Here is a 15,668-nt window from a genome sequence, read left to right as displayed (position 1 = left end):
AGAGATTTTTTCGTCTCAGTATAGATAATCAAAAATATTTGAAAAGTTATCGAATAATTTACCCATCTGATTTTATATTGAGTCGTATTGCAATGCCAATGTTTTGGCGTAATTCAGATGGCAGATTATATCTTTTATTCAAAATTTGGTTTGAATGAAACCAGGTTGCTCAGTCATAACAATCGGCGGGTATGTATGAGGAGATGCATGAACGTGTGTGTGTGGCACAGATGGGTGTGGCGTTCTATTCTCTCTGCCTAAGCGGCGTGATGGTTAGTTAGTTAGTTTAGGTTGTTCATCGTCGCAATGATCATCATTCCGTCGGTTCGACAGTTCATTTTGTATTTGAATCAATGATTTATTTTTGGTTTCTGGCATGTAGATGTACAAAAATATCGTAGGAAATAAAAGAAGCACCGAAAACATCCAGAACGAATAATGATAACCGTAATTGTTACCGATCACTTGAAATAGTTTCGTCACAGAGAAGCCAAACAGAGATGAGAGCATTACATCGTAGGCTGTGGACCACGGTCTGATGTGTGCTGGGAATATCTCGCTGGCTATAACAGTCGACAAGCTGGCCAATCCAAAGTAGTAAAATACTTGGTGACAGTAGATTCCGGCAATAGCGACCCAGGCATAGGTATCAGGTATCTTGTCGTAATAGTCGAGAATGTAATATAATCCAATGATCGCGTTGCCAAATATGCATCCAAGAGAAGAGATCATAAAATTAATCCTACGTCCAATGTTGTCGATGTTGAATGCTGAAAATAACGCCACGACGAAGGCGATAGCTTGTGCGATGATAGCACCGATGCTTCCGTCAAACGGTGCATCCGCCACGCTGAATATCCTGTCAAAGTAGGCGATAAAAGACGTGATGCCACTGGAGTGTTGAGCAAAGGTCAATACGGTGAGCAAACGAATCGCGTGGAGGTTTTGTTTGATCTGAGAACTCCTGAGATTCATTGCAGACTCTCTCAAGAAACCGTCCTCTACGAACTCCACTATTTTGTCCAGTTCCGACATAACATCTTCTCTCCGCGTTTCTCCCCTGATACGAAGCAACTTGTCAGCAGCCTCGTTTACTCTTCCGCACATCACCAGCCAGTATGGAGACTCGGGCATGGAGATGAATGAAAACAGCGTCAGGAGTGGGAATATAAAAGATAAGACGTTAAATACGCTTACACTAACGTATGGACCGATGGCGTATGAATACAGAACTCCCAGAGATGTGAACATGACTATACCGGTATTCACGCCTCCTCTTATTTTATCTTCCACGATTTCTCCAACGTACACCGGTACTATGCACATAGTAAATGATACCCCGATACCGTGAATGACTCTGGCCACGTATATATCCGTGGCTTTCTTAGCGAATACGCAGACCACCCATCCGACAAGACAAATGATTGCTGCGATGAAGTTAATCCACTTTCTGCCAATTTTGGATGTCGTGAAGGCGAATATAATCGGTCCGATGAAGGCGCCTAGATACAGAAAGGCTGCTGCCCAGGCTATTTCGGAGGTGGTCACATTGATCTGGTTCTCCAGTAACTCTGCGGCAGCTGGGGATAACCATCCGATAATATTACCGGCAGATAAAATGGCGAATATACCTGAAAGGAAAGAAAGCACTTACTACATGTAACTCTTCAGATATGATTTGAATCTCAGTAATAAGATACGTCACTAATGAAATCGGTGCGTAGACGTTTACGTCAATACGAGAAAATAATCTTCAGACGTAAGTAGACATAATCCGTTACTTTACGTATACATTTTAGGGTGGGCGGATGACGTTTTTTTGCGAATTCAACAAAGAAAGGGGTCTAAAAATAGCATTTTAGATTGCACATAACGGGAAAATTTTTTTTTTTTTAAATATTCTTTACTATTTTATGCCCTCAACCAGAGCTCAAAGTTTTCGGAAAAGCCATTTTTTGCGCTTTATCAGCTGTCATTTCGTATTTAAGTAATATAGACAGCCTAATTAAATGTTACGATATGTAATATACTTTAGTTAATCAGCGCAAAAGGGCATAAGGTACACTTTACGTTTTTATAAATAGGTAGCGTTGTTTTAGTAAGTCATTATTTCCATCAGTATTCGGCCGGCGCGCGGCGCTCAAAGGGATTGGTTGCGCTGTCCGTATTTTTTTAGATCCCGGTACTTTTAAAATGAGTTTTAAGTTTGATTAAATTTAAGTTTTAGGTTATCTTTGAAAATAATTAAAGTTATTTTAAATAAATTATGTTTATTGAAAACGACAAACCAACCAAGATTGAAATTTTTACATATTATAATTTTTCAGCCAAATTCTTAATTCCCACAAAATATAAAATTTCGTTTTTATAAGAAAAAATTATACATGAATTTAAAAAAAATTGTCAATTAAAAAAAAAATATTTAGAAATTGCCTTTATATTAATTTTTCAAATCATGAAAATAACGGAATTCACAGATTTTTCAATATAAAGCAGAGTGCGAAAATAAAAGTAATTTTTATGATTCACACTGTTTCTTGTATCGAATGATGGTATTTTAGTCCTGTACATTATTTTCTTCGTATTACACCATATCTTGCTTTCTGGCCAGTTACTGTTATCGGGGTTTCGGTCACCATTTTTACGCAGCATTCCACAAGGCCTACATGTGACAAGGGATGGAGGACATACTAAAAACTTATCTTCGATTTATTAAAATCTCCTCTTAAAAGCTGTCCGATATTTCAATTAAGATCGGTGGTGATGTAACTTTTGATTCAGTCCTAATCATTATTTCTATGTTACAGTTGGTAGCTTGAAAATTGAGCTTCGGTAACTTAAATAACCTTAAGATTAGCATCTGTCTTCTTTCGAGTTTCGATGATTCTTCTCAAGTTTAGGTCCCGATATGTCCCGGTCTGGTATCCGATAACATTGCTGAAACTGAGTTTGTAGGATGAACAAATAAGCATTCCTTTGAATGACAGGATCTTTTTTGATTTTAAATCATCCCCAAAGTTCTGGATAAACTTATTATTTTTATTACGTAATTTGCACTATCCTCAAATTATGGTTTTCTTATTATAATTAACCGCACTGAAGCGTCAACTCTTACAATTATTTAATTTATTTAAAATATTTTTCTTACGTTATGTGCAATTCAAAATGCAACTTTTTAGACCCATTTCTCTTGATATCAAAAAAAAATTCGTACATCAACGGCCCACTCTAGTATACATCTTGTATACATTGAAAAGGGTTACTGCATTATACATTCAATGCGTTACATCTAACACAGATTTACATGTAAAAGGGTTTCTGCTTAATATAACCTATAATATATCTTCTACATCCTGGCTCCATCCCAACTTATCGTCTTTGTAGATTGTTGGTGTCAGCTCTCCTCGTCCTCAGGTTGAAGGTCCTTCCTCTTTTCTTTTAGGACCCTTTCCTTGAACGAACTTGTTTCCTCTACTTTACTTTGCTTGTTGCCAGAGACTGACACACTGTCAGTCTCTGGATCACGGAAGGAAGAACCACCTTCGCTGCCAGACAGGGTAGTGCATCTTAACGATGTTTTTTTCCATATGTCGCTCACTCCTTTCAAGAACGTCATAAATCAAAAAACTTTTCAGGAGATAATTTTTTAAGTTTAAAAATATAACACAATGTATAAAAATAAATATCAAGACACTTATTGAACTTTTTACTGTCAACAGATTTTTCAAGGTAATACCTGAAGGTTTTTCCTCCATTTGAAAAATATTTAGTGTATTTAAAAACATAATTAAACCATACCTTTTCTTCAAAATGCAAAAACAACATTTTCTGCCCTGTATCGGGTAAATATAAAGTTAAAAATATGCCTCACTGGGATATATATATATCATTTTCTGGGCGTTCCGAAAACATGCACAACTGGAAATTGACGATTTTTGATTTATGACATTCTTGAAAGGAGTGAGCGATGTGTATACTTGAATATATATATATATATATATATATATATATATATATATATATATTTATATTTATATATCTTTGTCCGCCTCCGTAGTGTAATGGTCAGCACGCTCGGCTATTTTTTCAATATTACCATGGACTGGTACCTGAAGCGGAGGGCTGATCACCTTTCCTTCATGTGTAAACGATCAAGATAACACTGCGTTAATATGACACAGTGCCCTATGCACCATTGGGATGCGGATAACGGTTTTATAATAAAACCGTTATCCGCATCCCAATGGTGCATAGGGCACTGTGTCATATTAACGCAGTGTTATCTTGATCGTTTACACATGAAGGAAAGGTGATCAGCCCTCCGCTTCAGGTACCAGTCCATGGTAATATTGAAAAAATAGCCGAGCGTGCTGACCATTACACTACTGAGGCGGACAAAATATATATATATATATATATATATATATATATATATATATATATATATATATATATATATATATATATATATATATATATATATATATATATATATATATATATATATATATATATATATATATATATATATATATATATATATATATATATATATATATATATATATATATATATATATATATATATATATATATATATATATATATATATATATATATATATATATATATATATATATGTATATACATATGTTAACTAACTGAAGGAGAAAATAAAAAATACTTACAGCTCAAACAGGCTTTTAACTGATGCATTAATCGCCGTAGGGGACTAGCCACCATTTTCCAACTAATTACACTAAGTTATGAGACATTTTTATATATTTATAACTTTTGGAATAACTTTTGATGCATATTATTATCCTAAAACCTACTCGCGTTTATTTTTAAACAATATTTTTCGACATAACTGCACTGATCGATCCAATGCTAAAATAACTCTACTAAATTGAACAGCGTTTCAATTTAAAGATATATATTCACATGTCCCGAAATAATGATAAAATCATTTGATAAAGTGTTATCATACCTTCACGAAATTATCTTGGGTGATTCAAAAGTGGATACATCAAACAAAACAGACATATACAACATTTTGAGTGTGTCCAAATCCAGGATTTGGACCTCACATACGAATATAAGAATTTCTGCTTAGTAAAGAGCTTCTTTACATCTCACCAATAGATGTCTCTAGTGAAGTTCTAGTGATTCAAGAACAAGGTTTCTAAATTGGTTCATATATAAAGAACTTCCAAGAATTTGAGTACCCAGACTTGCCCAGACTTCCATAATCTTCTTCATCTTTGATGAGATGTCAGTAAATAATATAGACATATACAAGTTCATATCTTACGTATGCTTTAGGCGCATCCCTTATTTTTTTGTGAAAAAACACATATCTATATGTATATTTTTTACATGTTGACATCTCAACACAGATGAAGAAGAATATGGAACAAAGAGTATTTAAAGGCCTTACGACCTGTCATATGCTGATTTAAGGAATCATTTAAACACACCCAAAATTTCGCGAATAAAGTAACTGGTAATATTACATATCGCTCACTCCTTTCAAGAACGTCATAAATCAAAAATCGTGAATTTTGAGTTGTGCATGTTTTCGGAATGCCCAGAAAATGTACTATATACCAGCAAAAGCGGCATATTTTGAACATAATATTTTCCCACTACAGGGCAGAAAATGTTGTTTTTGCATTTTGATGAAAAGGTGTTGTTTAATTATTTTTTTAAATATACTAAATATTTTTCAAATGGAGAAAAAACCTTCAGGTTTTACCTAAAAAGATCTGTTGCACAGTAAAAAGTTCAATAAGTGGCTTGATGTTTATTTTTAATACATTGTGATTTCTTTTTAAACTTTAAAAACGTTCTCCTGAAAAATCAAATTTTTGATTTATGACGTTCTTGAAAGGAGTAAGCGATATGTACGTCATAAAAACAAATGAACATCATTTTCAAATAAAACAATTTTGTTTTAACCACTTTTTATTAGGACTTTTTTTCTCCAACCGGTTTCGACAAGAACCTTTTCATCATCAGGGTTAAACATGTATGAAGATAACGAGGTTCTTGTCGAAACCGTTGCAACCTTTTTTCACCAACGCGTTGGTGAAAAAAAGTGGTTAAAAACAAAGTTGTTTTGTTTTATAAAGTTTATAAAATGTGCCACACAGTAGGTACCTGCAAAAAACATTTAAAAAATATAATCATGTTTTCAGGCGTCTCCCAGTATGTATAATAATTTGGTAAGGATCTTGCATACATCTAAATAAAATAAAAACTTTTTTGTAAATGAAAGCTTTTCCGAACCAACATTAAATGGCTCCAGTGAATTCACACACAAAGCTTCATGAGATTTATGATATGCATATGGAGGAGTTCTAAAATTTTTATCAGTGTTACTGTCAATTGTGGGTAGAATGGTGAATATTTCACGCGTGTAAAGTGATCACTTAACCAGCTTGTGACATGCCATTAGCCCTTCAAATACCCAGACTTCCATATTCTTCTTCATCTTTGTCGATATGAAATATTAAAATCTCTAATTGGTTGTATGTAGGTATAAATATATTTTCAAATTCTAAGCGGATACACGCGGCCTCCTGATTCGTCGAAATAACTGGCCAATTAGGATTCTTAATTTTTTGTTAAACTAAAGAATTTACATTTCCAAAAAATTTTTTTTTGTTTAAACCGTATAATAATTTTTTGGTGACACCAACATCTTTTGACAAGAAATTTTTCTACCTTATTATGTATGTATCTATCTTTTTTTCTTCTAAATTTTAATTTTACGTCAATTTCCTTGGCCTATACGGCTGATTTCTAAAAATATGAAACAAGTTGTGGTAGAGTTGGCTTGTCCATCTCCGTCGGTCAGCGCGTTTGGCTATCGTACTGGATGTCACGGGTTCGATCCCCAGAGGGGTCAAAATACATAAATGTATTTTATTTTTTTGACATCTCAACATATGAAGAAGAATATGGAGAAAAAAATCACCCTATTTTGATAATCTTTAAAAAAAATGTTTTTCTTCTCCTTGAAACATTTTTAATGAATTTACATGAAAGTCGGTAAGCGAGTTCATTAAAATCATGAATATGTTTTGATAAAGTTTCAATGCTTTGAAAAAGTTAAGGCAATCCATTTCATCTTCTTTGTATACGCATTTTATTTCTTTTCACGCCTTGAATGGGTAACAACTTCCGAATAAAATAGATTTTTCTAAACGTTCCTTCGCTTTGAGATTCTTATTTTCAAACACGTAAAAAAGTAAATACAATAAAAATCCTCCCTTTCAACGCTGGATTTTCAGCCGAATCTTGAATTTCCCGCAATTAAATGTAATACTTTCCAGCTTTTTTTAAAGACAGTCGTGAATAGGGAACAAGACGGCGTTGAGTAAGAAAAAATCCTTTATACTCACAGATGCTTCCTAACAACTTGTCCTGAAAGGACCAACATTTTCTCCTGGTGGAAGGATTTTCTCTGTGCCGTTGTAACGCCAAATACAGGAACTCTATTAACTAAAATTCATACAACTTTTTGTAGAAATTTAAGTTTTGTTAAATTGTTTCTCTTGAGTTACGTTTCAAGAAAATACATTCTTAATAAACAAGTACCTTTGATAGGCCGTAAGGCCTGTCAATACCTAGGCTTCCATATTCTCATATTTATTGGTTCGGTAGTCACTTGGTGGTAAAATCTATCCATTTTTACATTAAGTTTTCCTTAGTAAATACCACTATTTCTTAAAATCTATTGTTACCGTATTTCGAAACATTCCGCAACATTTTCACAGTAATCAAGATTTATTTATAATTTAAGTTTTCCTTAGTAAATATCACTATTTCCTAAACTCTATTGTAACACGTATTTCGATACTTTCCGCAACATTTTCGGCATATGAAAATGATGAGGAATGCAACAAAATACGTGTTGCAACAGATTTTTAGAAACAGTGGTACATATTACTAAAAAAAGCTTAAATTAAAAATTCCATATTCAACGTGGATTCTATAAAGACAATCCCGGATTTGTAATGAAAGATTTGGACACACTAATGTTGTGGATAAAATAAGTGGCCAAATTGTAAATTTAATAAAAACTGAAAAATTGTGTGTTTCCTAGTATGTTAAATAATTCGTGTAGAATCTTACATACATTTTGTAAGGGTCTCTACTGAACGAAAAGCTTACACGACTTAATGATAGATGGTCCCGAGAATTCACATGTGAAAGAACGTACTTACTTACATTCGTTGCAATGTCGTTCACAGTTCATAAATGAAAACAGCACCAAAATACATTTTATTGCAGATCCAAGTTAAGTATTTACTACTTACTATGCTCATAAGAATATTATGTTATCAGCTTAGAGTGTAATTGAGTTTGTGTTTAAATAGCATAGTGAAAATTGTTTACAAAAATAGAGTACACCTATAAAAAATTATTACCATAAGATATTACTCTTCTGTAGTATAGTATGAAAATAAATTTATAAGAGAATTCTTCTCGTTGACTTTGAAGATAAGGCAGTACAATTTCACACACTTTTTTGGTACGTTATGTACTTTCTTACATTCTGAGGAAATTGAACAATGTTGTCCTTAGAACTTCGTATTTTCCGTTTGAATTCTTCGCTCACAATTTTTTTCCATTGACTTTGTATTAAACTTTAACGTTTTTATAATAATATCATTATGTATTAATTTCAACAAATTCAAAATCGTCAAACATTTTTTTGGTATCGAGTGAAAGGTGGGTTTGAACGAAATAGTAAATTGTATAAAATATATACATATATATATATATATGGGTGTATATATATTCATATTTATATAAATTTTACATATATATATATATATATATATATATATATATATATATATATATATATATATATATATACATATATAAATATATATATATATATATATATATATATATATATATATATATATATATATATATATATATATATATATAATATATATATATATATATATATATATATATATATATATATATATATATATATATTTATATATATATATATATATATATATATATATATATATATATATATATATATATATATATATATATATATATATATATATATATATATATATATATATATATAAATATATATATATATATATATATATATATATATATATATATATATATATATATATATATATATATATATATTTATATATATATGTATATATATATACATATATATATATATATATTTATATATATATATATATATATATATATATATATATATATATAATATATATATATATATATATATATATATATATATATATATATAAATATATATTGTATATACATATGCGAGATTCATTCTGAATAAGTTCGCATGTATTAAGTAAGAAGGAGCCTGAAATAATATTTCTATTTTAGATACTTATGTATATTTGGAAATCCAGTGTCTAATTAGAAAGTAATATAAAAAAATAGCCACCCGAGATTTTTACCTAGCAAGCTCCACAAACCATCAAATATTTTAATTTTTTATAAACATTATGTTTAATATTAATTAGCCTTGAAAATAATATATTTGAAGGACTGAGTGACTTTAAAAATAAGTAATTATAAGATCCACCTCCGTAGTGTAGGGGTCACCACGCTCGGCTGCCGTTCTGGAGGTCCCGGACTCGATTCTAAGGGGGGGTCAAATAAATATAAGTATTTTTTTCACTATAATATTTGTTCCATATTACCCTGGACTAGTATCTGAAGCGGAGGGCTGATCACCTTTCCTTCATGTAATAACGATCTAGATAACACTGTGTTTATATAATGCAGTGCCCTATGTACCATTGGGGTGCGGATAAGGATTTGAAGGAGACGAAAGAATAATAAGATGTATAAAAAAATAAACATAGTTATTTTGTCATTCATATCTAAGCTATTTTGTAAGTCATAAGTACATATTTTATACGGGTTGAAAATTTATTAAAGTCTACATTTTCATTTATTTTCATATTCAATAAAATAGGACAACTGGATTTAAGAATGTTTTCACTTTATTATTTTATAATATCTAAAACACGTCTGGTGCGGTCAAAAATTTAAGCTACTTCATTGTACACTTCATTGTACTGAAAAATGTAAAAACATTTTTGCAGAACGAACATATGGAAAAATGGTAAATATGATAGTACAATGGTAGTTGCTACGTTACATGCGATTAGAGATGATAATCCCCTGTGATGAAATTGTAATATCACTCGTATTAATAACAATAACCGAACGGGTTAGCAATTCATATGCCAAAAGCTTAACGTGTTAACTCATTGTACCATTAATTTTCATTGGTGCGTCAATAAACTCACTAAACTGATGTATTATTTTGAGAAACAAAAACTTTGTTTTTTTGATCCACTCACATTTTTACTAACCAACTAGTTTCGGCAACAACCTGTTGCCCTCTTCAGGGTTTAATTTATTTATGTTTAGTCATAAATTAAACCCTGAAGAGGGCAACAGGTTGTTGCCGAAACTAGTTGGTTATTAAAAATGTGAGTGGATCAAAAAACAAAGTCTTTTTATTTCTCAAAAAAATTATCAATATGATCCACAAAGTTAATGCTTTCAATATTCAAAACATCACTGAACTGACATTATTTTTAAAATATATTTTTTAAAGTATAATCTTACTAACCTGATAATTTTAAAACGTGGTGTCAAACAGATTTTTTCGAATAATTTAAAATCATAATTTTATCGTATGTTAATAATAATTATATTTATGATAGTAATAATATCTATAGAAATAAATATGTAATGTTTACTCTGAAATAAATACACTAAGATAAAACTGAAGTTTTGTTTAACCACTTTTATTTTTGATACTTTCGTCCAACCGGTTTTATCAAGCGCCTTGTCATCTTCAGGGATAAATCTGTAGTACATATCCATCCCTAAGGATGACGAGGTACTTGTCGAAGCTGGTTGCAAAAAAATACTAAAAATAAAAGTCATTTGCAATGTTTCTGGTTTCTTTTATAAAGTTTATAAAATGTGCCACAAAAATTTTCCAGAAAAAATGTTGATGTTTATATGTTAAAAGTCTTAAATATCCTAAAGATTCACCATTGCTTTGATATTTTATCATAACGTTACATTTGAATACGTGCGTGTTTTTCTTTTGTAATTTGTAAAAATATTAAAGTTCCTTACTTCAAAATCTTAATCTTCCAAAGTTATTCACCTTATTTATAATATTGCATTCAAATGCGCACATGTTTTAATGTCGTCATAGGAAAAAACTTTTTATTTATGATTTTTGCCGCATTTTTTTACAAGTCTTAAGTGAAAAATAAACAACATTTATTTTGTCCTACCTGGGAATCGAACCAAAAGCCAAATGCGCTTATCGCCACACTACGGGTGCGGATAATTAATAAATATTTATTAATTGATTCGGCAGTCACTTTGTGGTAAAATCTATCCATTTTTAATCAATGTTTTACTTGGTAAATACCACTATTTCTTAAAATCTACTGTGACACGTGTTTCGACGCATTCCGCATCATTTTCGGTGTTTGAAAATGATGCGGAATGCATCGAAACACGCGTCAAAGTAGATTTTAAGAAATAGTGGTATTTACGAGGTAAAACATTAATTAATAAAAAGTATTTAAGTTAACAAAAGTATATTTCGGATCTTGGTACTTAGTTGGCAAACTTGGTAGTTAGTTGGTAGAGAGTACTTGGTAAATAGGAATAATACAAGTAGGTAGTAATACACTCTGACCAAATTTCACCCTCATCTTGCGTCATCTTGCTTCTACTCAGCATCCCTTATCTGGTTATTTTGTGTAACCATAATCCCTTATCACAATTATTGAGGGAAATTTCTGTACCTACCCAAACATATTGCAACCAATATTCAGTAGGTAGGTTCACAATCGTTAAGCTTCATTTGAAAAAAAAACTATATTATGTTTTATGTTTGACATTTTTTCTTCTAACCCTTATCCGCACCCAATGGTGCATAGGGCACTGCATCGTATTGATGCAGGGTTATATTAAACGTAACTTATATGAAAGCAATAAAAATATTACACAAAAAATCCATTAAATGTAAATCTGTTCTTTTTGCTGTATTCTATCGAAATCTTAATCAAAGTTGCGATAAAACGTGACCAATCCTGTGTTAAACCGTAATATGTACCATAATCATTAAATTGCACCAAAACGTTACAATTTTACAAACTAGAATTCCTGATTACTTAAAATCATTTATAATGGAAATGTAACATTTTTGATAAGGACCTCCACAAATATAATATGATTTTACTGTCAACAAAATTTTCATCCTGAATTTACATTACTGTCAATAAATACACGTTCTCATAAATTATTTGTAAGAGTATTATACTGTGTTTGTCTACATCAGCAATATCTGGAAATATTTAATCGAAGATTCTGCATCGATAGAGTCCGTAGAAGGATTTAACTCGGTTCAACTAAAGCAAGGAAATCGATTCAACTCTGTTTGGGAAAAACACGGCTCGCGTCCGTTGAAGCGTGGAACGCGATTTGTTACATATTACACAAGTATTGTAATATTACGCTTACATGTTGTTATGTAGATGTATGTTATTATCAGGGACGGTAAACATTTAAAAAAATAAAAAACATATTTTATTTTCCATTAATTTTTATTTTATTTTAAGTGCCAGAGGTATCATTTTTAAAAAAAAATTGTGTTATATCTAAATAATATTACGAGGGTACATAGATTTTTATGTAGTAGGTACCTTTCCAAAAAAGAGACAAGCTTTTGTGCTTGGAGAGAAAGTTATCTTGTTTAGTTTTTTTTGTATGGTCTGTGTATGTTTATAGTGTTTGTTAAGTTTCTTTTTAGTGTTTTTATCTTTTATACTTTTAATTTCTACAGGGAGACTGTTTAATTTTTCTTTATGCCTTAGTATATGTAATTTTGTCTGTGCTGTTTTGTGTTGTATTTGGGATTTCGAAAATTATTTTTATATCTTTGGCATATGGTTGTTTCAAGTTTGAGTTTTTGCTTTCTTTATGTAGTTGTATAAATGATGATTTTTTATTTATATTTTCTACTGGGAATTTTGCGAAAAGGGTTCTTGTTGAGAATGTTGATCTTTGTTTTAATATTACATTGATAATTGTTCTATATACTACTTTTATTGAGTTTTTGATATTTTTGTATGCCTCTCCCCTTCCAATTATTCCATATTGGAGTAGTGAGTAAACAGTAGCAAAGCATATTGATTGAGAGATATAAAGATACAAGACATGTGTAATATCGATTGCCACATATGGGCTAGAGACCAGAGCAGACACGGCGAGAACCAAATCTCTTCTAAGAACTCCAGAAATGAGGACATAGAAGTGGATAACCGGTACACGTTAAGAGACTAAATAAGGAACACGGAAATTGTGAAAATGTATAATACGGAGGATATAGTCAAATGGATTCTGGAATGCTCATGTTTTTATAGAATGCAAGAAAATAGACAATAATAATAATAGACAAAATAGAATTCTCAGATGGAAGAAGACCAATTGGAAGACCTTCAAAGCGATGCCGTGACAGTTGACAAATCCACGTCAGCAACAGGCAGATCCTCAAATCTATGAAAAGGATAAACACAACGAAGAAACGTAAATATTCATAGTGCTTTATTACACAAATTAAAAAAATTAACAATTTTTTTTTAAAGGAACAGATCTACAATATTACAATAGGTAGGTACATAAAAAATAAAAATGTGTCACTGAATTTTGGGAGCTTTACAAAAAAAAATCAAAATTAAAAGTTTCCTAAATATCAAACAATATCATAGATATACAAATATTTTTGATAGAGTTTATTGGAAAGAAAATTAAGGAAAATAAGATTTTTTTAAATAACAGCGGCAATGATTAACCTCTTGAGTAGTAAGGTATTAATGAAAAGGTTCAAGATTCAGTTTAAAAAAAAACAATTACGTCATATATTACCTGAGTTAAGAGAAAATTAAGATGCGATTTATCGTACACATATTAAGCCTCAATAAATTTTATTTCTGAGAAACGAATATGCTGATAAAAAAAATTAAAATACAAAACTACTTCTTACCCCTGTTTCGCTTACGAAAAAAAATTTTACTTACCAAAAATGTATTGTGCTACGCCAACAATTACCGCAATCCCCCTATCTGCGCAGTGGCGCACCGCCCCCCCGGACCGAACAATCCGGCATTCCCCTCACAGGGTAAATCCGCATCAACCAGTTGTACCGTGAAAATAACTTACTCAACTATTATTCCATTATAACAACGCCGAGCGGTGGCGCTGGATTTCACTTTATTTTAATCGGGAATCCACCGCTTGTTATGGCACGCCACTGGACAGAAGGAGGGGGATATTTTAAGCATTATCATTTTTAATACCTGGAAAATGCAAAATAAAATAATTGAAGTGTTTGCATATTGTATATTAAAAGCATTGTGGGATGGTAATATAACATATTGAGTGTGTCCAAATACTTGTTTACAAATTTGGATTATCTCCAATTATAGGAGTTTTTTTTCATATTGGTGAATATTACAAGTATGTAAAGTGATCACTTAAACCAGCCTATGATGGTCTTCAGCCCCGTAAATGCCCAGACTTCCATATTCTTCTTCATCTTAGATGAGATGTCAAAAAATGATATAGTAAAATAACACTCCTTATCATTTTTAAACAAAGTGTTTATTGTACAAAACCGTAATAATTTTATTTTAATGACCTGATGATGGCATGATTATTCCGAAACCGGTAGTCACGAAGTGGTTTTTAAAAGTGGTATTACACAAAGTGAATGATGAATAAAACGAAAAGTTTTTAGCCTACTGAGTTTTATTTTATTGTTAAAAACTAATAAAAAATAATTTTGTAGCAATTGTTTATCCTAGTTATGACATTTCCAAACGAATGTCATTTCATAAATTAAAATGGAATTCTACAAATTAAACGCCAAATCAATAAATATGAAAGTTTACTATTTATCTTCTAACCCTTATCCGCACCTAATGGTGCATAGGGCACTGCATCGCACTGAAGCAGATTTATCTTGATCGTTACCTACTTATATGAAGGCAAGGCTACCACTCCTGCACTTCAGGGACCAGTCCAGGGTTACATTAAATAAGTATTAATATTAATTAAATATTCAACCCGATCCTCCAGCACTCTAGCTAAACACTCTATCTAACCTTAACACCACGGAGGCGGAGTGTTATTTATAATAAATAAAAAAATATGTAAATTTTTATGGGTGTACCTCAGTTAATCCGGAAAATTCAGTGCTGTTTGAAACCTTTCCCTACGATTAATTAACCTTTAGCTTAAATTCGTGAAATCAACTTTTTTTATTTATTCGGGAATTGTACAGCTTACGTATAAAAAATGATATAATAAACAATAGTTACATTAACAATAATAAACATTACATGAGTGAGGAAAGAACGGTAAAACAAATTTATGAGGCGAATATTAGTGGTAAAAGAAGCAGAGGAAGACAGAGAAAAACATGGCACGATCAGGTATGCCAAATACTTGAAAGTGGTCAGGTTAGGAGTTGTAACAATCGGCGGGTATGTATGAGGAGATGCATGAACGTGGAAGAGGCGAAGA

General features: G+C 31.2%; 1 protein-coding gene and 1 long non-coding RNA gene across 8 annotated transcripts in view; one reads left to right on the top strand and one right to left on the bottom strand.

The window, feature by feature from the left end:
• Nucleotides 1-15,668, top strand: part of LOC148301289 (uncharacterized) — a 155,670-nt gene that overhangs the window by 43,291 nt on the left and 96,711 nt on the right. The window lies entirely within an intron of this gene.
• LOC148301290 (facilitated trehalose transporter Tret1-like) lies at nucleotides 274-4,742 on the bottom strand. The gene is made up of 2 exons (XM_088273522.1): nucleotides 4,688-4,742; nucleotides 274-1,631 (listed from the first exon to the last, which is right to left on the bottom strand). Exons 1-2 carry the CDS (start codon nucleotides 4,740-4,742, stop codon nucleotides 274-276), a joined length of 1,413 nt encoding a protein of 470 aa, XP_088129648.1.

This window comes from Brachycentrus maculatus, unplaced genomic scaffold, assembly GCF_059751285.1.
Source record: "Brachycentrus maculatus isolate JH-2025_06_01 unplaced genomic scaffold, ASM5975128v1 h1tg000586l, whole genome shotgun sequence".
Lineage (NCBI taxonomy): Eukaryota > Metazoa > Arthropoda > Insecta > Trichoptera > Brachycentridae > Brachycentrus > Brachycentrus maculatus.
The sequence above is the reverse complement of the archived record's forward strand: the minus strand, read 5'-3'. Positions and strand labels throughout refer to the sequence as shown.